Raw genomic sequence first — 24182 nt, 5'->3', positions numbered from 1 at the left:
GTCTGCAACCTACACCACAGCTCACAGCAACACCGGATCCTTAACCCACTGAGCAAGGCCAGAGATCGAACCCACAACCTCATGGTTCCTAGTCGGATTCGTTAACCATTGAGCCATGACAGGAACTCCAGGGTTCAATAATATTAACACCTCACCTTTTTCCAGGTTTAGTTTGGTTTAAATGTCAGTGTTTGAGATTCTGATTAATGAACAAGTTAACTGGGGGGCCAAGGGACAACCAGGATACCATCTACATGATTTGTGGGCAAGTGCTCCAAATTGTAATTCCTTCTCTGAGCGCCTGGGGCCTTACAGAATAATCGCTATGTCTGGGTAGGCCAGGACGAGATGAAGGACTTAGACATCCCCCTTGTTATGAAGGACTATGTGTTAGCAGAGATGGGTTAGCCAGAAAATGTCCCTGGGTGGTGGGTGTTTGCATCGGTATCATTTCAGAATCTATTTTAGCATCAAAATACTTGAGTGGAAATAAGTCATGTGATTAAATCTAAGAATCATTGATTGACCTGTAATTTGCTAGGCATTACTGATCTCTGGTGCTACAAAAATGAATAAAGACCAGTGATTGCCTTCCAGATAGATGCACAGTATGTAGAAAAACCAGAACTGCAAACCTGTGATTCCAAAATGATAGATGCAAAGGGTCAAATCAGTACCATTTCATTGGCTCTGATGTGCATCAAGGAGAAAGGTAACAACTGAGCTGGATTTTGAAGAATCAGTAAGTTTGGGAGTAAATGAGAAGGATTAATGAGTGAGTTAAAAAAGAATATAGGATGATTTGATTATGATTTAGATTGTAGGATAGTAGCCAACAAGAAGCAAAGATTAGAGTTCCAAAGAACAGAGTAATTGGTAGAGCAGTGAATTAGGAGTACTGGTAGAAGGAGAGCTTGCAAGAGTTAAGAGTTAACTTCTGGAGTTCCCGTCGTGGTGCAGTGGTTAACGAATCCGACTAGGAACCATGAGGTTGCGGGTTCGGTCCCTGCCCTTGCTCAGTGGGTTAACGATCCGGTGTTGCTGTGAGCTGTGGTGTAGGTTGCAGACTTGGCTCGGATCCCGCGTTGCTGTGGCTCTGGCGTAGGCCGGTGGCTACAGCTCCGATTCAACCCCTAGCCTGGCAACCTCCATATGCCGCGGGAGCGGCCCAAGAAATAGCAACAATAACAACAACAACAACAACAAAAAAACAAAAAAACAAAAAAAAAAAAAGTTAACTTCTCAGACTTAAGGGAAGAGAATAAATATTTTATTCCAAAAACTCCTTAGGGGAGTTCTCTTGTGGCACAGTGACTTAGGGGTCCGGCATTGTCACTGCAGTGGCACGGGTTCTATCCCTGACCCAGAAACTTCCGCATGCCTTGAACACAGTCGAAAGAAAGAAAAGAAAAGAAAAAAAAAACACTCCTTGGGTTAATTGCTTCCTTTTATGCCCACTTTTTAAGAATAACTCTTGAAGTAAATATTTTTGTTTAGTTAGTTAAGACAAGAAAAGGCAGATTATGAACTTTAAGAGTAAATAGAATGATGGCCTAATCTTGCATATTCTTAGGGGTGGAGAAGATGAAATCCATGTCCCAACTTGCGGTTTTGTCAAGACGGTGGAGGCCTTCAGAAATGAAGTTGGATCCCTTCCAGGAGGTTGTGTTGGAAAGCAGCAGTGTCGATGAGTTGCGAGAGAAGGTAAGTTTATTTTAAACAGAGTGAACCAGTACACATTTTCCTCTCTGTTGCATAATAAGAGATACCCTAGGAAGTGAGTGCCAAACACTGATGCAGCAGACTCTCTTTTCTTTGTCTCTGTCACACTGTTGTTTCTGAGGGCTGCTGATGCTTTGGAAAATTACACTCTTTTCTGGCCACCCAGAAGTAGACCCTTAGTTCTTGTTGCTTGGATCAACTTTGCCCTAAGTAGTTAGGATTAGTTAGAGTTACTAGAATAAATAGCTGTATATATTTGAAAAGCCAAATGAAGTAGAATTGTGTAAAAAGTACATATGAAGGTCTCTTTTGCATTTTCCATTTTAAAGGTGGTAATTCTAAGGCTCTCTAGAGAAAGGGCAAATTATTCATAAGTGCTATGAAAACAGTCAGCATTTGGGAAAAAATTTATTTCCACATTTCACACCAAACACAAAAATAAGTTCTAAATGTATTAATTTATATTTTAAAATATAAAAAATGATAAATGTTCTAGGTGAAAATAATTGAAAATATTTTTGTAATCTCAGCAAGGGAAAGATATTTGTAAGTATAATACCAAAACCCAAAAAAGAAAAGGAAGGCAACATAAAAGTTTAGATCTCTGTACAGTGCACCTAACCCGGGCAATTTAATTTTAAAATAAGCAAAGAACATGAATAAGCAATTCATAGAAGAAGAAATAGAAGTTAAAACAATAACAGCATTTTTTGCATCTTAAATTGATGAAGATTTAGAAAATTTAAAAAATGCCTAGAGTCATCAAGGTTTGGGGTGAACAAGCAACATCATACGCCTTTGATAAGTGGGTAATTGATAGTTTTTTCAGGGTTCAGTTTGGCATTATTTGTCAACATTTCAGATGTGTACTTCCACATCTGAGAATTCATTAAAAAGAAATACTTGCAGAAATATGCAAAGATATTCTTGGAGATACATATTACAGCACTGTAACTGGGAAGAATTAAAAACATGCTCAGTGTCCATCAGTAGGAAATAAAATGGTATATTTTTCAACTATTGAAGAGAATAAGGTTATATTACTCTGTATTTTAATCTTATATATAGGCTGTATAAAATTATTGTATAGATATTCCATAAATACATCTTATGTATTTTCTAAGTGTGTGTATGTATTTTATATATGCATAGGGAAAGGTCCTGAAGAAATATACTAAATTGACATTTTTGAGACCTGGCATTTGCAGGGGGACAGAGGAGAAAATTCCATGTCCTGCTTTAAAAAGAAATTTTTTTTCTTTAAAGGCTTCACCTGTGGCATGTGGAAGAGTCTGGGCTAGGAGTCAAATTGGAGCGTGAACTGTAGGCCTACACCACAGCCACAGCAACACTGGATCCAAGCTGCATCTGCAACCATGCCACTGCAACGCTGGATCCTTAACCCATTGAGCAAGGCCAGGGATCAAACTCGCATCCTTATGGATACTATGTCAGGTTCTTAACCTGTAGAGCCACAGCGGGAACTCGTAAAAAATTTTTATATCAAACATATGTTACTTCTTTGGGAAAAAAAATCAAGCTATTTCTGCGGGTCAAAGGAAAATAACCTATCTCAGCATATTTATTTTTTAAATGAACTCATATAAAGTGTTTCCTTTTACAGCTTTGTGAGATTAGTGGAATTCCTTTGGAAGATATTGAATTTGCCAAGGTAAGGCCCTGAGAATGTTTGTTTGCATCTGGATACTAGTGTTCAGTAAATATGGCTAATGGTGTGATTTATTCATTCTTTCTTTTCTCCTTAGGGTAGAGGAACTTTTCCCTGTGATATTTCTGTCCTTGATATTCATCAGGATTTGGACTGGAATCCTAAAGTTTCTACCCTGAATGTCTGGCCTCTTTATATCTGTGATGATGGTGCAGTCATATTTTATAGGTAACATTCACCATGTTTTGGTAATTTCTAGTGAAATAACATTTTTGTTGTACATCCTGTTTTTCATAAATAGTTTTATTCATATGATATAGAGCAGCCCTGACCAGTAGAAATATAGTGAGAGCCACACATTACGTTTTGAAATTTCTAGTAGCCATGTTTTAAAAAGTAAAAAGGTGAAATTATTTTAATGAAATATTTCTAATGCTATACATCCAGAATTCTCATTACAACATGAAAAACAATATAAAAAATCACTTATGAGATATTTTACATTATCTTTCTTGTAGTAAGTCGTAGAAATATTGTGTGTATATTACACTTGCTGCCCATCTCAATTTGGATCAGACAGATGTCAAGCACTCAGTAGGCACATGTGGCTGTGGCTGCTGTATCAGCTATCAACAGATAGAGGGAAAAGCAAAGTCATGGGAGCCTGGCACGTATGGGTTGAGATTTAGCTTTGTTAATTACCTAGGTCCCCATCTGTAAAATGGCAACAGTGCTGTCAACCTTGTAGGACTTTATGAGAATTAAAACTATTGAATTTTTTAAAAAAAACTGGCATAGTGCCTATTATAGATATTCAATAAATGATAGCCGTTATTTAACGTGGAATTTATTTATTTATTTATTTATTTATTTATTTTTGTCTTTTTTTGTGTGTGTTTTTCCAGGGCTGCTCGCACAGCATATGGAGATTCCCAGGCTAGGGGTCTAATAGGAGCTGTAGCCACTGGCGTACGCCACAGTCACAGCAACGAGAGATCCGAGCTGCGTCTGCAGTCTTCAGCACAGCTCATGGCAACGCCAGATCCTTAACCCACTGAGCAATGACCCACAACCTCATGGTTCCTAGTCGGATTCGTTAACCACTGAGCCACGATGGAAACTCCTAACGTGGAATTTATTAATAGTAACATGGAAATTATTCCATGCCATTTTTAGAAGTGAATGCTGTTGTTAATATAATAAACACGTGAGAAATCTAGGACACCTTAGTATATGAGGTTATTTAACTTCAGTGGTGACAACCAGATTTCATTTTCTCCCTGAGGAGCATTATATAGCATTTAAGCATAAATTTAAAAAGGCAGATGGCTCTCCCAGTCTAATATGTCATTAATATTTTAAATCAGGGATAAAACAGAAGAATTAATGGAGTTGACAGATGAGCAAAGAAATGAACTGATGAAAAAAGAAAGCAGTCGACTCCAGAAGACGGGACATCGTGTAACGTACTCACCTCGGAAAGAGAAAGCACTAAAAATATATCTGGATGGAGCACCAAATAAAGATCTGACTCAAGACTGACTCTGCTAGTGTAGCCTTTTCCCTGGGGGATTTTCGGTTTTAATTAGACGGTTCACTGCTACTGTGTAGTGCCATTATGGCCTGATGTGGTTAGGGGTAACCCAGTGACACCAGCACTGATTGGACTGCCCTTCACCAATCAGAAGCTCAGTGCCCAATGGGCCACTGTTTTGACTTGGAATCATGTTGTGCACTATAGTCAAATGTACTGTAAAGTGAAAAGGGATGTGCAAAAAAATAAAAACAAAAAAGCAAAACCTGCTACTAGAAAAGGGGGAAGGGGAACGAGTAAACTTCTTTTTTGCGGACAGACGTGCACATAGCCGCTAGTAAAACCAGCCTCAAACAGGATGCTCATAGCTTAATAATAAAAGCTGTGCAAAGGCCATGAATGAATGAATTTTCTGTTTATTTCACTGATACACACATTACCTCATTGACAATTTGGAAGTAAATGCAACGTGTGTTGACTCTTGGAAAGCAGCAAAAATAGGAGCTGAAGAAAGAAATTCTTAGAACCAGCTGTAACCCAGTAAAGAATTGTGAAGTGTTTCTTTTTGTTGTTTCATTTTTTTGCAAAGTATTAAGAACATTATTCTGGAACATCAAAACGTTTCCCTTAGACTGCTCCTAGCAGGTGGCAGCTTAAAATGCTGCCATGTTGTAATTATAACTGATTGTACGTAAGTTATGGATGTAGAGAATACGTTTCACTCATTCATTCAGCATGTAAATAAAATTGATCCTATTGAGTTATCACAATTGCAGTTCGGCTATTTCCCATGGTTATTCCTTTCACATGTCATTCATGATGTACGTTTGTGTACATGGAGAAGTAGAGCAGTCTATGTAATGTAATCCTCAGTGAGATTCCTCAGTACTGGGTCCCATACGATTGTATTTGCCTTTGTTAATGAGGTTTTTCTGTTCAGCGGCTTCAGTTTTTTTGTTTTTTTTTCCTTTTGTACATTTTTTTTGAAGATGGACTTCAAGTTTGAATTTCCTGGAACCCTTGTAAGTCCCACTTTAATTTTTGGAGTTGATAACTAGTTATGTGTAGTTTAACTTTGGGGAAATGTCTTAACATCGTGTTGAATAAACTTGCTAGCAAGTCAGGTCATGGCACAGGCTAATGCAGTCAACATGATTTCATTGCAAAGCCTATTAGAATCAACAAGTTTTTGCTTTGCTAAATATGACTCTTAAATGAACACAATTCTACGTAAATTTTTGAAAATGCCATCTAATTTATAAAAATCAATAAAAAAGGTTTTGGTAAAACTTTTTCATGCCAGATGCTGTTTACAACAATGAACATGCCAATAAAACATTTGTTCATTCTGTTGTGTTATTTTAGTCATTAAACTTTTGTGGATGAAGAATATGGGTTCAGAATAGATTTGTTTTCTTTAAATACAGCATTTTGTAATGTGTGTTGAAGAATTATCTTATTTCTATGATAACATGTTTACAGTTAAGTTCTCATAAGAGAGATGAAAAGATGTTAATATTTAACTGGAGAATCCTGTCAATGTTTCAAAATCAAAATTTTACCCTTTTTTTCCTTTTAAGAAAAAATTAGAAAATAGTATTAGTAAATGTTGGCCACAGTTGGAATATAATGATTGAGAATTCCCTAATCTCTTAATTAAAAGTCTCCACAAGGGAAGAAAATCTTTTCTAAGGGATTTTTCTGGCTAATTTTTATTCCGTGTAAACAGTAGCATTCTGCAGAATTTGATGACAATACTGTTGTGAGTTTGCATTAGTGGAATTGGTGGTGTTCTCAGAGGAAAACTGGAAGCGTTTGTGATGAGTTGTCTTTCGGGTCACTTAAATTTTCTGATGTAACCTGACAGCTCTTTGGTTCTGATACACCTGCCTACTTGGGATACAGGGGTTAGTAAAGGCAGTTTCTGCTTTACAGAGTGACTGACTCTATGAAGCAGGGTAGGCCAATTTGTAAACAAAATGGGCTCTGGGCCTTGTTTGGTTTAGTGTTCCTATAAGAGTAAATGGTAAAATCCTCATACCTGCTCCTCATTCTGTGCCATCTGCCCTGTTTTTTTGTTCCGTGTTTACTGCTTCTCATTACAGGCATATTACAAATAGCAAAAGTAAAGGAAATAGGTATTTCATTATAGAAAAGAAAAAATTAAAGCTTCTCGCTTTTCAGTGCCTGATTGAGAGAACACACAATGTCGCACTTTAATAATTTCAGTAGAGGGGGTGGTGAACTTTTCAAGTGGATTTAATGGCAATGGGCAGTAACTTGGGGGAAAGAGGTTAATGTGTGAGCCTCCCTCAAATTCAGAGAATCGCTTGAGCATCTGTAAGCCAAGAGGTGCTTAGATCAAGCCCCAAGCCCAGGGGCAGTGGAACCTGGTGTTCTGTCATCTCCTAAATCTTCTGAGGCTGAGGCAGGCCACATGCAATAAATTGTGACCCTGCTTCCCATGGGTCATGCCAAACTTTTGAAGAGTTTTTACCGTGGGGCACATGAATTGAGGTCAACCAGGCACACCCTGTGAGAACCAAGTACCTACATTTCTGAGGCAGGGGCTCACAGTCAGGGATGCATTCTGGCCAAGGAACCAAGAGCTGTGGTTTCAGGGCTATAGCTTGTTTATTTAGCTGTCTGTACAGTGTTGATTTAGTCTGTGCAGAGGCTTGCTAGATGAACGTCCACTTCTCAAACTAAGTAAGGGATGGTAGCCACGACAAGATAAAAATAATGAGAGAAGGAGCCCTATGCTACCGTGGTGTTTGGTGAGCTCTTTCATAATGGAATGGAAAGCACTTTATTCTGAGAAAACAGGGGTGAACTATGCCACAATTAGAAGATAGTCAAGTAGCTATTGGTTGCCAGGTTGCACCATTAGGAATGGTATGTAGGCTGAAAGGAGACAGCTGCAAACTTCCAACATGGTCCGAGCTAAAGAATGCACAGCATCAGAGCACTGCAGTGTTATTGCTAAATCTGGAAGTGACCTGTGAATGTATGGAATACAATTAAATCGATTCTGGTTCATTTGGTAGTACTTCCTATTCAATTGGTTACTGTAGTTCTCTCGCTGAGTTTTTTTTTCCTTTGTTCAACCTCAAGACTAACCACCTCTTGCACTTGTAATTTGCAAATTGTAGTCTAGAGCATATGAAATAGAAAATAATCTGAAATAGCAAGTTTTTTATTTGCTAAATAAAAGTATTCCATCTAAACAGTTCTGTGTAATTTTTGCAAAACAAATGAATATTTTGGTCACTAGCAGTCAAAAACCTTACAAGGCCATAAATCCTTAAATCAAAAGCAAAATTGTGTGTGTGTATAGTTTTCTAGGGCTCTGGTAAGTGTTCATTTGGTTTTTTTTTTGTTTTTGCTTTTAATTAAAATTGGGTTTGCAAAAAAAAAAAAAAAAGGGGGTTTGCAAAGGAGTTTGTGGCCCAAATAAAGCTTGTAGCTAGTTGTTATACCTGACATCAGAAGATGCTCCTTCGATGTCATTTTTGGGAAGGGGCCACCATGATCATTTGGTTAGATGTAGTGTTAATTTTCAAAACTTGCCTTTCAGAAACAAGAATACTTCACTAAATCCATAGTGCATTAAATCATGTGTTACCTTTTAGAAAAGACTAAAACAATCACTAAGGGCCAAGCTAGAAGGGCAAAAAGGTGCTGGGGGAGGGGTGCCCTGCAGCTTTCCTGTGATAACACCGCCACCTGCCTCCCCTCACCTGCTAACCTGCACAGAAGGAGCTGGTCTTCTGATTGGTCAGAGCCTGAGAATTTACCAGACCAGGGAATAGATAACCTTGCCTAAAAGGTGAGTACCATGCTTTCCCTCGGCTTCCTTTGCTCCCAACCTGCCCCTTCCCCCAATCTAGAAAGCACACTTAATGTGCAGCCTTTTACAATGCCTAAGTAACCTCTTGAACAAGTATCACCTTGTTGAGATATGCATAAAGCAGTGATTCTGTTTGTCCAGCAACTATGCCAACTGTGTTTTGTTGAATGTGGTTTCTCACTGAAAGCAGACTCTCATCAAGCTCTCGGTGTAGTCCTGTACCTTTTGAGTCTCTGTGTAACTCAGACCATCCGACCTCGTTGAAGTTTTCTCAGGCATTTGATTCAAAGCTCCTCCTCCCACCCTGCTCAGGGCCCGCTCTGCTTGGAGAAGGAAGGAGGCTGCTGTCAGAGCTCTCACTGCCCCCTGGCTCTTTCTGCACCAGCTCTGTGGATGGTGGAAGAGGTAAGGAAGAAGGGAGAAGATCAGCCTCCTGTTGGTGGTGGTTGAGGTTACTGTCCCCTTTTGTCTGGTCACCATTAACTCATAGAAGGTAGATTCCCTACAGCTCCTACCAGCCAAGGACTCAACTCCAAACATCCCGGGGGCGGGGGGGGGGGGTCCCTTATGAAACCGGAGCATCTTTTGTTAACTTCCTGCTGGGGAGAGACATTCCTCTCTAGTATGTACCACTGTATCCCTTGCTGCACTAGTCCCCTCAATGTTATGTTTCTTCCATGGCCCTATCTCAGGGTGCAGTAGGAATCCATCTTTATCTCTGCCCTCCTCAGCCTCCGTCTGCTCCATCCAGTCCTCTCTCCAAGGTTCTTCTGCTCCTTTTGGCATTATTGGCCAGTGAAAATGTTCAGCTTCGCCGCAATGATTCTCTTTTTGAAATGTCAGTCGTTCCCATCAAATTGTATGAGTGTTTTTCTGAAAGTTCTTCCCATAGGTTTTAGCCAGGGGAGTAGGTCTAATTTCCCTTCCTTCACAGGACATCAGGGAGGGAAACTCCTGTTTTCCAAGCACTAAGATCTACCAAAAGGAAATTTCTTCCTACCTCTTGTCTTCATATAGGGCAGCTGAGCTGCTGCTGGTACAGTGGCACCTCTCAGCAAGCCCTGCAAGGAGGTGCCTGGCTCCACAGCTATCGGCCCTCTGACCTTAGAAACCCAGTCTGGCTATCAGAACATAACCTCTAATGTAGTTGCATATGACTATCTGGAGGGGATGCACACACCAAGGAATACTTACTGCCTTTATCCTCCTCTTCCCTCCAACCATGGCAGGCTCCTTGCTTCTCTCTTCAGCTCTCATCCTTCTGCCCTGCACCCTTTCTCCTGATTGTTTCAAAAGCCCAAAGAACCAGGTTAGCGAGGCTGGAAAAGCCAGACACTGGGTAAAGAGGGAACAGGAAGAGGGGAAGCTAGGAAGGTCAGCACGAATCATTTTATTTTTATTTTTTGGCTTTTTTAGGGCTGCACCCTCGACACATAGAGGTTCCCAGGCTAGGAATCTAATCAGAGCTGTAGCTGCCGGCCCACGCCACAGCCACAGCAATGCGGGATCCAAGCTGCATCTGCGACCTACACCACAGCTCATGGCAACGCCACATCCTTAACCCACTGAGGCTGGGGATCGAACCTGTGTCCTCAGGGATACCAGTCAGATTCATTTCTGCTGATTCACGGTGGGGGCTCCAGGAATCAATTTTTGGTTCCATGACATTCCTCTTCTAGTTCAGCCTAAGGCTGTGTGGGTGGACAAACCAGCCATTCATTTGTGCAGAAGGAGGAGTTCAGACTCAGAACCTACATCACACACCGAAATACTCATTTTTTTTTTTTTAGTAATGGCATTCTTTTTTTTTTTTTCTTTTTTTGTCTTTTTGCCTTTTCTAGGGCCACTCCTGTGGCATACGGAGATTCCCAGGCTAGGGGTCTAATCGGAGCTGTAGCCGCCAGCCTATACCAGAGCCACAGCAATACGGGATCTGAGCCGTATCTGTGACCTACACTACAGCTCACGGCAACGCCAGATCCTTAACCCACTGAGAGAGGCCAGAGATCGAACCTGCAACCTCAATTTTCCTAGTTGGATTCGTTAACCACTGCACCACAACGGCAACTCCTGGAATACTCATTTTATAATCTTGCTTTTCTACTTGGGGTGGGAAAGCAGGTGGGTTGGGCTTTGTAAAGCTGCACTTTGTTCCCCTTGAGGCTGCTGTTTAGGTTTCGAAAAAAAAGACTAACCCCAACTTTATCATATTGGTAATTCATTTTCAAAGGAGGCCAGAAATGGTTGAAGGCAGGACTTCTTTCCTCCTCAATGTCATCAAGGACTCAGGCATTTTATCCTTCTGTTGGTAAGTAGGATAATGCCCCCCACTAAAGATATCTACATCCTAAACCCCAGAGCCTGTGAATATTTACCGTAAATGGCAAAAATGACTGCAGATGTGATAAAAGTTAGGGAATTTAACATGAGAAGATTATTCTAGATTATCTATGAATCTTTTTTTTTTTTTTAGGACCACAGCAACTCAGGATCCGAGCTGCATCTGCAACCTACACCACAGCTCACAGCAATGCCAGATCCTTAACCCACTGAGTGAGGCCAGGAATCAAACCCACATCCTGATGAATTCTAGTCGGGTTTGCCAACTGCTGAGCCACAACAGGAACTCCTAGATTATCTATGAATCCTTAAAAGTGGAAAACCTTTCCCAGCTGCAGAGACCCAAACTGTCACTGCTGGCTTTGAAGATGAAGGGGGCCAGGAGCCAAGGAATGAGAGCACCCTCTAGAGGCTAAAATGCACAAGGTTTCTACCCCAGAGCCTCCAAGAAGAAGACTGCCCTGCCAACAGCCTTGATCATGATCACACAACCCCAAGATGGCTGCTGCCGCTCCCAGTGTCACATCCTAAATATCTGTGCTCAAAGGCAGGCAACCAGGGAAGCAGATGGAGGATGGGGGGACACCTCCTATATGCCTCTTTCCTTTTATCGCTCAGGTAAAAAACCCTCCTAGAAACTCACGGGCAGCCTTCCCTTTACATTGCCTGGACCAGAACTGGGTCCCATGGGCATCTCTAGCTGCAAGGGGGGCTGGGAAAGCAAGTGTCCTGCTTCTCCATCCTCTGTGATGGTGGGAAAAGGGCAAGGAAGGAGTGCTGGGCCTAGGTGTGATAGCAGAAAGGACAGCATCTATCCTGGTTTCCTTGGCAGGAACTCTGGACCCCGGGAAGGGCAGGCAGGAAGATGCAAGTTCCAAACTCCACCTAACTGTCACTGCAGTCCACTTAGCATCGTGAGTAGAGGATATACACCAGCTACTCTCTGTATGAATTTCAGCTGAGGATTTTGCCAAGTCTCTCATGTTCTTATATATTTGTGAATATGATGACAAAGTGGAGCAAGACAATATACCTGCATATAAGCTCCATGAGAAAAGGGCGTAGTTTTAGCTCTCTGGCACCTGATATGAGCCCTGACATTGAGTAGGTGCTCAGTAAGTTTTTGGATGAAATAATTTTTAGCCTCTTCATCTGTTAAATGAAGAAAATAAATACTCATGGATCTGGTGCCTATCACCCAGCTGACCTTCGTATATTGTATGGATTCATTTGGTCCTTGTAGATTTTACTGTTTGGTCTGAAACTGCATTTGATTAAAGAGGCACACATATTCCATTTACTCTTTTAAAAAAGAGACAGTGAAGCACTGACACTCTTAAGGACCAACATCCAAAAATGGTTGACATTTCTAAAATATTTTGATGCTAAGAGAGGTGTGGTTTGGTTGTCTGGAAAATTTGCTTCATGGAAGAGTTTGGGTTTTTTTTTTTTTTTTTTTAACAATGCAGGTCATTTTCTGGCTGAAAAGGCTTGATTCAGTCAGAAGGGGGGAAAAAAGTCCAAGAGCTACAAAGAGTAGTTTAAGTGATTTATGCTTGACTTCTAAATGCAACATATGTGTTTATACATAATTTAGAACACAAAGAAAGCATGCTTATACAATTGTGTGTGAGTTTAACATTTAATAATTCTGGATGAATACATGATGGAAACAGTCCATGACACCTGAAAATATCATTTATGGAACAGCATACAATTCAGTGCTCTCAGCTTGGCTATTACAACCATTATTTCATAGAGCCTTCTGCTTGGTTTGATTTTCTCTGTGTGGTTGGTAATGGTCTTCAGTTGCTGGTAAATGATTTTGCAAGCCTCATTTATAGTCCTGGCCCTACAATTACCTAAGTACTGTTTCTGGCAAGTTAACTTACATATTATGCTCCAGTTATGTGTCCCTTCAAAGGTACTGATGTAACATCCGGCCACAGAGGACACTGTCAGTACCTTCCATCTCCACTAGAATGGGGACCACCCCTACACTGGGGAGAATGTGCATTTTTAACAGTAGAAGTTGACTCTTATAGGGATGTGTGAACTAGTTTGACCTTAGTTCCAGATGTGCCTCCCCCCAAAAAAGAAAAATCTCATCCTTCCTCTTTGTAGGGGGTACTTTTGGTGGCACCAAGGCCAGTGGGGAGCAGTGGGGAGAGCACTGGACTTGGAACCACACCTGAGTGAAATCCTGCTCTGGTCTTCACTAGCTGTGTGACACGGGCAAGCAACTTGACATCTCTGAGCCTCCGAGATCCTGACAGATGGGGAGACCAAGGCTATGGCGAGAGGACATGAAACTGCTGCCCTGGCACAGAGGTAGGAGCTGAGGAACACGGCTGAGAGGACGGATGCAGGCAACACAGAGTGAGCAGAACGTTTCACCTGCTGCAGCTGAGGGCAGCACGTACCCGTGCTAATGGGAAAAACGGCATGAAAGATTGACTTGGTTGTGTTTTTGCAGGTTTAGGTTTGCAAAGCAGGGCCTTCTTCTCCACATGTTTGAGTCAACCTTTCCCCAAAACCCACTGTGGGGAAATTTTGCATCCTTCTGCCCCCTCCCTGCCAGCAACTCTCAAGGTGCTGTCATAACAAAATGAAAATGTGCCATCTGCCAAGCAGCAGAGGCGAAGCAGCCAATCATTTGGACCAGTTTAGCAGCCCTGTTCCGCCTTCAGCCTCCCACACCCCATCTTCCCCAGGCACCAGAACTGCGACGCACGGTGTACAGTCTGGGGAGGGGGTTGGCACCGGATGAGGGTGCAGCCCCTCGTGTTGTTTCAAGCCAGAGGGAAAGTGTACTGGGGAGAGGCCGTGGAAAAAAGCCTGGAGAGCCCACACCTAGGGAAACAGCTGGGGAAATAAATTAGCTACTTCTATTGCACGTCTACCCACGGAACAGGCCTGGGTCTAAATCTCCTCTCCTTCCAGCAGCTCCGAGGTGGCCGCGAGCTCGCTGAGAGCCATCTCCACCGACAGGCTCCTCTCCAGGTTCTCCAGCTCCCGGCGCACCTCCTCCATGAAGCCTCCATCCTCGTACTCCTCGGGGACCTCCCTGGGTACCAGGCTCTCTCCGTCCTCGTCACGGCTCCCGACAAAGGTGGGCTGGCACACGTACACCAGGCTGTGGCTGCAGAGGGATGGGGGCTGTGGCTCAGCCGAGGGCCCAGTCTCCCCTGATGGGGGCGGGGAATGAGGCCTCCTCCCACATCTCCAGCATCCTAACGCTGTCAACATCTCGCCTTAAGACAGATGCCAAGGGAGGGCCACCTTTGGAGAAGGTCCTCCAAGGGCAGCTTGCCCATGTCTACGCAGGTCTGTCCCCTCCTGTGACTGACCCGCCAGGGCAGCGCTGAAGACTCCAGGTCAGAGAGTTTACTGCCCCTGAGAGCAGGGCAGGGCCTCACGGCCTCATCTGTTGCACCCATGGGGAGCCCTGGGCCTTGAGGGCCGGGGGCCCGGTTCTCTCCATCTGCCCAGCCACCCTGGATTCCTCTGGGAAAGAAGGCGGAGCAGCGGCTGCTGAGGGGGCCCAATGAGATGCACACAAAGAAATAAGCCTGGGCGCAGGCCTGGTGCTTTATGTCCTTCCACTGCTGGCACTGCCGTCCCACTACTGGCCACTCTCCTGGAGTCCCCCCTTCCCTCCCTTCCTGATGGCACCTTCTCCATCTCTCTGTCTTCTCCTTTGGTCTTCCATTGTGATGGGCCTGGGCTCCCTCCTCAGCCCTCAGCCCTGCTCCCTCCACGCCCAATCTCTTTTAAAGTCATCTCAGGAGGCATCAACTACGATCTAGAGGAGCCCACATCTGTACTCCGGCCACACGGTCCCCTGAGCCCTCGTCCTCTAGACCTCACTATTGGACCCTCCATCTGGAAGACCCAGGGACACCTCAGACCAGACCCATCTTAAATCCACATTCCCCCCCTTCTTATGGGTCCCCACTGGATGGCACCCCATCTGAACTCATCCCCAGACAAGAAGGATGGTGGGACCTCACCTGTGGGGCTGGCAGAGGAGGCCACTGGCACACGGGCATCGGTCCAAAGCTCCATCAGGCTCCAGCTCCCAGGTGATGAGGTCCAGAAGCCGGCTGGCAGGGTCGTGGCAGAGCTCGCCCTCCACGGGCAGGGGTGTGCACACAGGAAACAGCAGACCTGGAACCGGCCGAGAGTCACCCTTATATGCCCAGCACCAGGCAGGCAGGGGCCAAGGAAAGGAACAGAGAAGTGGGGTACAGCCTCCCACCCTGAGTCCCAAAGCAGAGGTAAGGATTAAAGAAGGGGAATGATGAGAAACAAGAACAGTGGGGAATCAGGAGGAAACGAGCTGGGAGGGCTGGAGCAGTTCGGGAGGGTTTCTTGGAAGAGGTGGCCTTGTGCTAAGGTTGGGGGCCAGAGGTCTGGAGGAATTAAGAGTGCAGAAAGGTGGAGTTCCTGTTGTGGCTCAGTTAATGAACCCGACTAGGATCCATGAGGATGCAGGTTCGATCCCTGATCTTGCTTAGTGGGTTAAGGATCCGGCATTGCCCTGAATTGCAGTATAGGTCACAGAGGCAGCTCGGATCTGGCGTTGCTGTGGCTGTGGTGTAGGCCAGCAGCTACAGCTCCAATTTGACCCCAAGCCTGGGAACTTCCATATGCCGCAGATGCACCCTAAAAAGAAAAAAAAGTGCAGAAAGGCATTCAAGGCTGGGGCACAGAACCAACAAAGGCCTGGGGTTGGGCTGGTGAGAAAGGTTGGGGCAGTGAGATTCCACAACAGGCTAAGGAGCCGAGAGAACACAGAGATGGATAATCTGGGCCTGGCCGAAGCCTTGGAAGGCAGACTGATGGGCTAATTGAAGTGACAAGGATGGGAGCGACCGCAGCTCCTGGAGAAGCAATATCCAGAGAGCCACGTCCTGAGGAAAACTACTGGGGCAGCAGGTAGTGGGTGGACTAGAGGTCAGGGGAGGGGGCTAAAGGAGGGTTTCAGAAACACTTGGGGATGGGGACAGCGTCTGAGCTGACCTCACCTGGGAGGGGCAGTGAGAAACGAAGAGAGTAGAAGGGGCCATTCACAGGAAAGCAGACGGGGGCCAAGAGCGATCTGAGCCCTGGGGAATGAGTGGGTTGTGCCCTCATCCCACCCATTTAGGGGTGTTTCTCCCTCCTTGGGCTCATGATCCAGAAGGAATTTAATTTCTAGGCATCACAGGGCAAGAGAGAGAGAAAGAGATGGTCTCCAGCCCAGGCAGAGGTTGGGGGCGGGGCTTGGAGACATACTGATGAGCACTGGGGACCCTGCCAGAAGGGAGGTTACTAGAAAGGTGGGGTTGGACCAGATGGAGCCCCAGGAGGCCCAGTGTGGTGGAGCTTAGGACAGGGCTTGCCCTGCCCCTGCCGAGGGGGCCCCACCCACCTCTCTGGAAGGCACAGCACAGCCCCGGCTGGCAGTCCCTCTGGTTGTCACAGATGGTCCCATTGCCGCCTTTGGTGGCTGCTTTGGAGCAGTGACCCCAGACGCACAGCTGGTCTCCGCAGCACTCACTGTCCCGGGTGCAGAGCTGCAGAGCAGAGGGAAAACACCAGCCAGCTCACGGACCTGCGGGAGCCCAGCTTGTCACCGCCCCCAAGCCAAGGAGCCTGGAGATAGTGCGGGTGGCCTAACCCCACATGCTCCCATGAGAGACAGAAGGAAACCCAGCTCCCAGGTCTGAGGGGCTTTTAGGGAAGTCAAGGGGTAGAGACAGGAATAGGGCTGGTGAGACCAAGATGGCACAGGGGGCGTCCTACGCAGCCTGAGGTTTTGTGAAGGATGGTTACATCTTTGAGCTTCTCCCACAGCCTGGAGCCATGCCTCCTTTTTAAAGGTGGCTTAGGACCCACACAGGCAGGCGGCAGCACAGTTCTGATCGGCTGATCAAATTAAGGCCCACGCCAGGGAAGCCATGTGCATGGGCCCCCCCGGGCCACACACACGGAGAGGTGGTGGGGGCGTGGAACAGGGCAGGAGCTTCCTAACCCTGAGTGGGACCAGGACCACCGTGAGAAGCCCTCTATTTTCCAAACCTATCATTGTGCTGTGCTATAACCTTAATCATAAAAAAAAAAGACAATAGAAGCCTATATGTGGCTTTGTCCAAAACGTAAATTGGGTGGAGGGAGAGCCTCTCTTCCCGGGCTTCCTGCTTCTCTGTGCAACCGCCATCGGGGATGTGCTCTGGCTTCTTCCTGGCTCTCTTTCTGCCCTCTCTGAGCAGACTGGGAGAGAGAGATCTGCAGGCAGAGCCACCCTTCCTGCCTGAGGGGGCTGCCGTGGTGTTGCTGGCTGTGTCTACTGAGATGGGGCTTCCCGGGAGAAGGGACAAGGCAGGGCTGCCTCCTCTGCCCTCCCTCCCCATCTCAGGTATCTCTGAGGCTGGCAGTGGGGCCAGAGGTCACTGGGTGGGTGGGGTGGCAGCAGAGGGCTTCCTGGATACTCCAGGGAATGGCCCCACTGGGTGCCCTGGAGAAGCTCTTCCAAGTATAGACATGGTGGGGCACCCTGAGGAGGTTTCTCTCTGGAGCCCAGCTGCGAAGCATGGGCCACTGGCTTTCTCCCCCAGGTGCCCTTTTCTGTGCCCCCATGGCCCTGGTGCTGCAGCCTCGGGGGCCTCTGGGCACACTCACTGTCTGCTGGTCCCGGCACGGCTGGCAGGAGTACTCGAAGCTGGAAAACTGGCAGTACCTGCCAGCCCCGCAGTCCTCATCAATGATGCACTCCTGGAAGGGGCGGGAGGGGAGGAGGGAACATCTTGGTGAGTGGAAGGCAGGTCAGCTGACCCACAATACCCTGGAAGGGCCAAGCTCCACTTTTTGTGGCTGTTGTTGTTAGGGCTGCACCCACAGCAAATGGAAGTTCCCAGGCCAGGGGTCTAATTGGAGCTGCAGCCTTCACCACAGCCTCTGAAATGCTCAGAGCCTACACTACAGCTTGCAGCCACACAGGATCCTTAACCCACTGAGCAAGGCCAGGGATGTGGCTATAAGAGATACATGGATGAGAAACAATCTCCCGAGACAGGTGTTCTGGGGCCCCAGCCAACCTTATGAAAGCTCTCGGGGAGGGAAGGATCTGCCTCCCCATCCCCTGACCCCCGATCTCGGCATGCTCCATCCTGAAAGCAAATGTGGAGCTGGAGCCAGAAAGGCCCAGATAGGTAGGCATTGACTGGTCCCCATCTCTGCTCTGTGAGCGGAGGCACCCAGTGCTAATGGGCCTGGGCAGGAGACTGTGAAGAGGGTCATCCAGGGACCCCCCCAGGGCCAGGGCATGTGTGTAGGCTGGATGTCAACAGCATGGCTCTGGGCAGGCAGCCTACAGAATGAAGCTCTGTCCCTTAGAAGTGGCCAGGAGTTCCCGTTGTGGCGCAGTGGTTAATGAATCTGACTAGGAACCATGAGGTTGCGGGTTCGATCCCTGGCCTCGCTCAGTGGGTTAAGGATCCGGCATTGCCGTGAGCTGTGGGGTAGGTCACAGACAAGGCTCAGATCCCGTGTTGCTGTGGCTGTGGCATAGGCTGGTGGCTACAGCTCCGATTAGACCCCTAGCCTGGGAACCTCCATATGCCGCAGGAGCGGCCCTGGAAATGGCAAAAAGACCAAAAGAAAAAAAAAAAAAAAAGAAGTGGCCAGTGTCCCCTAGCCAATAAATAACAGAGGCCTAAAGAATGTATATTTGGTCCAGGGCAGGTACAGCTTGGCTTCTGCATAGGACTGTTCCAACCTCAGCCTGGCACTGACCCCCTGCCTGGCACATCTCAGCACGTGGGTCATCCAGCCAGGAAGACCATCAGTCCCACTGGATACCATTGTCCTACAGCCCCTCTGAGATGGAGTAAAAGTCACCCCCACACACTAGGCACTGTGCTCACCAGGGTCTCTAGAAGGGACCAGGGCTGACCCCCAGAATAAGAGAAAAGCAATTTGAATCTCTACTGTAACTTCTCAAAATGCAGAACAGATAAGCAATGAGATCCTGGGAGCTATATCTAGTCACTCAGGATGGAGCATGATGGAGGATAATGTGAGGAAAAAAAGAATGTATGTATGTATGTGTGACTGGGTCACCTTGCTGTCCAGTAGAAAATTGACAGAACATTGTAAACCAGCTATAATGAAAAAAATAAAAATCATTAAAAAAAAAAAAGTGTAACCGATCAGGAGTCTATGGGGCCTTCTCAGGACAGATCATAGCCCCCACCCCTGCCCCCATGTCCTCCCCTTTGTTTATAGAAAGCCTTTAGCCTCCTAGGCCTTCTCCAAGTTCCAAAGAACAAATTTAATCAGAGAAGTGAGAAAATGCAGAACCAAAGGAAAACAGTCAAGGAACACAAAAAAATAGTTTAGCCGTTAAACAAAATCAAGAACCTTTAGTTCCTCCTCCAGCACTATATAATATTTTGAGCCATATCCATGAGCTGTTTTGCAGATACTGAAACCCCCAGCAGGTGGGAGATGTTAACTTCATGCTGGCCACCAGCATGAAGACCCCAGATGATTAGAACCAGAAGATTGATGTTTAAAAAAAAAAAAAATTGGAGTTCCTGTTGTGGCTCAGTGGAAACAAATCTGACTAGCATCCAGGAGGACACAGGTTCAATCCTTGGCCTCACTGAGTGGGTTAAGGATCGACATGCTGTGAGCTGTGGGAGGTCGCAGACATGGCTTGGATCCTGCATTGCTGAGGCTCTGGTGAAGGCCAGTGGCTACAGCTACAATTCGACCCCTAGCCTGGGAACCTCCATATATTGAGAATGTGGCCCTAAAAGGCCAAAAAAAAAAAAAAAAGGTTGATGATATTGACTCCCAATTACCTCACCACCAACCAATCAGAACAATGTCTACAAGCTGACCAGGCTCCCTATGACCCTCTCTGGCTTTAAAAACCCTCCCCTGAAAGCCATCGGGGACTTTGGGTCTTTGGGGCACTAGCCACTGGTTCTCCTTGTTTGACATTCTGCAGAAAACGCTGCCTTTCTCTTCACCACAGCCTGGTGTCAGCAGATTAGCTTACTGTGTCCAGGAAAGCAGACCCAAGTTTGGTTGGGTAACAAAAGGAAACAAAAGGAGAGCACACTGCCCAACACCCTGCAAAATGACCCAAAACTGCTCTTCTCTGGGTCTCCCCAGAGTCCCACTCATGTCAGCCGAGAAGCCCCCGCCATGGCAAGTGCAGCAGCTCGGCAAGCGGGGTCCGCCCTCTCAAAAGGAGTTCATCTTGTCCCTGGTCCCATGCCAGCAACCCTAAAAGGTCAGCCTGCCACCATCACTGTTCTTACTGGTGAGAAAACTGAATCTCAGAGCAGGGGGAAGTGCTGCCCGAGTCAGGGGCTGGGCACTCAGGCTGTTTGTTTGTTTATTTATTTATTTATTTATTTTAATCTTTTTAGGGCCGCACCTGCAGCATATGGAGGTTCCCAGGCTAGGGGTCAAATCGGAACTGTAGCTGCTGGCCTACACTACAGCCATGCTGGATCCGAGCCACAGCTATGATCTATACCACAGCTCACGGCAATGCCGGATCCTTAAACCACTGAGTGAAGCCAGGGATCGAACCTGTGTCCTCGTGGATGCTAGTCACAAATTTGTTTCCACTGAGCCAAGATGGGAACTTCCACACAGGCTGTTCGACCTCAGGGTCCGTAATGGCTTGAGAAGCTCACTGGGCTGTAGGTGAAGCGCTCAGCCACCACACCTTCCTGGAGAGAGACAGCTCAGCCAGTTCACACAGAAGTGTCCTGACATTTTTTCCAAAATAGAACAGCAAGAGCACGGGGCGGGCGGGAGTGGAAGAGGGCCCATGGGCAATAGAGGCCCTTCTCTGAACCGGCCAGCTTTTTGAAGCACTGTGATGCAAACCTGAGTATGAGGAGGCCCTTGCCTTCAAAGAATTTTTCAACTTAAAAAAAGGCAGGAGTTCCCACCATGGCTCAGCAGAAGGGATTCTGGAGGTGGAATTAAAGATGCAGAATGGGGAGTTCTCATTGTGGCTCAGAAGTAATGAGCCTGACTAGCAACCATGAGGACACGGGTTTGATCCCTGGCCTGGCTCAGTGGGTGAAGGATCCAGCATTGCTGTGAGCTGTGGTGTAGGTCTCAGCCACGGCTCAGATCTGGCATTGCTATGGCTGTGTAGCGTCAATTCGACCCCTAGCCTGGGAACTTCCATATGCCGCAGGTGCGGCCCTAAAAAGATTTTTTAAAAAAGGGGGCAACCCAGCAGAAAAAGAGGTGAAGCATATGAACAGACAACTTACAGTCAGAGAAATTTGTTTGTCTCTTCCCACAGAAAAGATATTCGACCTCATCAGTAATCAAGAAAATGCAACTTTAAAGAGGAGGATGCCACGTTTTCACTTAGAACAGAAACAAAAGGGTTGGTGGAACACTGGCCCACCAAGGTGTCTGCACCCTCCTCCCTGGATACATCGGGTTACACAGCAAGGGGACATTGAAGTCACAGGCGGAATTAAGGGTGCTAATCAGCTGACCTGACCTGAGGAGAGAAGCCTGCTGCACAGCAGAGTCAGTATCGGAGCAATGCCATGTGGAAAGACCCCCTCTGCAGTCATCCAGACTTCACTGGCTTTGAAGATGGAAAGGCCAGAGGCCAGGGATCAGTATCTCTCCTAGAGATTCCAAAGGAGCACAGCCCTGCCAACACTTTGATTTTAGCCCAGTGAGACTCCTGTTGGACTTCTGACTTATGGAACTGTAAGATAATAAACCATGCTGCTTTTAAACCACTAAGTATATGGTAAGTTATCAGAGCAATAATAGGAAACTAATATAAGATCCAATGTTGATAGGGATTTGAGGAACTGGGCAACTAGATGGTAAAATCTCCAAAATACACAGCTCAAAATCAAAAAAACAAACAACCCAATCAAAAAAATGGGCAGATCTAAATAGACATTTCTTTAAGAAGATATACAGATGGCCAAAAAAAAAAAAAAGAAAAGATGCTCAACATCACTAATTATTAGAGAAATGCAATCAAAACTACTATGAGGTATCACCTTACACCTGCCAGAACAGCCATCATCAAATAGGCTACAAACAATAAATGCTGGAGAGGGTGTGGAGAAAGGGAATCTTACACTATTGGTGGGAATGTACACTGGTACAACCACTATGGAAAAGAGTCTGGAGGTTCCTCAAAAAACTGAAAATAGAACTACCATACAATCCAGCAATCCCACTCCTGGGCATCTATCCAGAGAAAAGTATAACTCGAAAAGAAAAAGATATATACACCCCAATGTTCACTGCAACATGATTTACATTAGCCAAGACATGGAAACAACCTAATTGTCCATCAACAGAGGAAGAGATAAAGAAGATGTGGTACACATATACAATAGAATATTACTCAGCCATAAAAAAGAATGAAATAATGCCATTTACAGCAACATGGATGGACCTAGAAACTATCATACAAGTGAAGTTAGACGGTGAAAAACAAACATCATATGATATTACCTCTATGTGGAATCTAAAAAAAAAAAAAGGATACAAATGAACTTATTTGCAGAACAGAAACAGACTCAAAGACATTGAAGAACTTGCTGTTACCAAAGAGGACAGGTGTCGGGGTGGGAGGGATGGACTGGGGATTTGGGCTTGGCAAATGCACACTGAAGTATACAGAACTGTTGGCCAACAAGGACCTGCTATATAGCACAGAGAACTGTACAATGTATTCTGTGATAATCTATGTGGGAAAAGACTCTGAGAGAAAATGAATATGTAAACATCTGTATGACTAGGCTGGGTCACTCTGCTGTACAGAAGAAATTATCACAGCCTTGTAAATTAACTACACTCCAATAAAACTTTTTAAAAAATATAAATGCATAGATTCTTTGACCCAATAATTCCCATTCCAGGTAGCTATCCTCAGAAACACATGTCCAAATGTGCAAATATCTAAATATAAGGATGTTTAAGGTTATATCAGTGTAATATTTATAATCCAGAAATAATGGAAATGCCTGATGAGAGGGAACTGATTAAATTATTGTAGAGTCATATCACGGTAAAATGGCAGTACGCAGACATTAAAAAAAGAGGTAGCTCTTTGCATGATGATATTTACAATCCACGAATTAGTAAGCAAGCAAGTGAAAGAAGCACATAATCCTACTTCCATAAAGCAGAATATCAATATGTATGACACCGTCTGGGCCCAGCACAGTGCCTGGCATGTGGGGGCATATGATGGATATATCTTGAGTGGATGAAACCAATCCTACGTGACTGGGACAAACAAGCTAACGAAGCGCTCATCATTAGCAATGATTTGGGAACCAAAGCACAAAAATATGCGCATGCCATTAATTTGCCTTTTCATTCCCCAAGAATCCGGTACACTTGGAATTTTCACTACGTACTTCCTCTTCCAGATCTTTAATTTAAAAAGATATGAGCTAAGACCCTCTGCTGTTCACAATTCTCCATCAAGAAAGAAATGGCGTTTATCCTCAGGACTATCTTCCTTTCCCTAAACTGACTCCTACGCAGAACAAAGCATTCCCCACAGAGCCACAGTGAAGCAGTTCATTCTTTTCTAGGTATGGAAAAAATTGGGGCTCGGAAGCCTGCCAAACCCTTTTGAACAATCCAACCAAATACACAAAAGTGATGTTCTCCTTCGCCGACACGTTTTTCCACCGCCAGGAGCTCTGGCAGGTGCATTCGGCATGGCTGCCCCTCTGGAAAGCCTGGGGCTTCTGTGCTAAGTCTGCCAGCTCCCTTGCTGTGGAAGTACATTCCAGCAGCCCCCAGAAATGCTCTTTGAGAACTGTGCTCCTACTGGAAACCCTGGAACTCCAGGGTGTGAAGAAACCCTGGGGGCCAAAAGAACACAGATGAAATCTGGTTTGGCCACCTCCTAGTGGTGACTTGTCTCACAGGGCTGTGGCACTGAGTCAAGCTCTGTGAATGGTGGCTGGTGCAAAAGCATGCTGGCCGTCCTATGCCCATCCAGTGCCTGTTTCCCAGGGAGCCCTCCTGTCAGCAGAAAGGCA

General features: G+C 45.7%; 2 protein-coding genes and 1 long non-coding RNA gene across 13 annotated transcripts in view; 2 read left to right on the top strand and 1 right to left on the bottom strand.

Annotated features, from left to right (window-relative positions):
* USP47 (ubiquitin specific peptidase 47) overlaps positions 1 to 6274 on the top strand; it is a 131657-nt gene extending 125383 nt beyond the window's left edge. For all 10 annotated transcript variants that reach the window (XM_085012013.1, XM_021083316.2, XM_085012018.1 and 7 more), the window contains 4 exons: positions 1574 to 1704; positions 3347 to 3394; positions 3489 to 3619; positions 4759 to 6274. In XM_085012013.1, the coding sequence (XP_084868139.1) occupies positions 1574 to 1704; positions 3347 to 3394; positions 3489 to 3619; positions 4759 to 4933 (485 nt within the window). In that variant the 3' untranslated portion in view covers positions 4934 to 6274. The remainder of the gene's footprint in view (positions 1 to 1573; positions 1705 to 3346; positions 3395 to 3488; positions 3620 to 4758) is intronic.
* Positions 6275 to 8932: 2658 nt separating this feature from the next.
* On the top strand, positions 8933 to 12032 carry LOC146405378 (uncharacterized). The gene is made up of 4 exons (XR_014837279.1): positions 8933 to 9180; positions 11006 to 11083; positions 11249 to 11733; positions 11948 to 12032. It is a non-coding gene; the product is annotated as an uncharacterized LOC146405378 (long non-coding RNA).
* Positions 12033 to 12651: 619 nt separating this feature from the next.
* The window catches only part of DKK3 (dickkopf WNT signaling pathway inhibitor 3), a 59121-nt gene continuing 47590 nt past the window's right edge, over positions 12652 to 24182 (bottom strand). The window contains exons 5-8 of one of the 2 annotated variants that reach the window (XM_005661123.4): positions 17782 to 17874; positions 16532 to 16676; positions 15129 to 15285; positions 12652 to 14257 (exon numbers count right to left, since the gene is read on the bottom strand). In XM_005661123.4, coding sequence (XP_005661180.3) covers positions 14038 to 14257; positions 15129 to 15285; positions 16532 to 16676; positions 17782 to 17874 — 615 coding nt within the window. In that variant the 3' untranslated portion in view covers positions 12652 to 14037. 2 annotated transcript variants of the gene reach the window in all.

The sequence above is a fragment of the Sus scrofa genome, chromosome 2 (assembly GCF_054392235.1).
Source record: "Sus scrofa isolate SSC_HxYL_T2T_F1_AM1 chromosome 2, Sscrofa_HxYL_maternal_Yorkshire_Landrace_v2.0, whole genome shotgun sequence".
NCBI lineage: Eukaryota > Metazoa > Chordata > Mammalia > Artiodactyla > Suidae > Sus > Sus scrofa.
The sequence above is the reverse complement of the archived record's forward strand: the minus strand, read 5'-3'. Positions and strand labels throughout refer to the sequence as shown.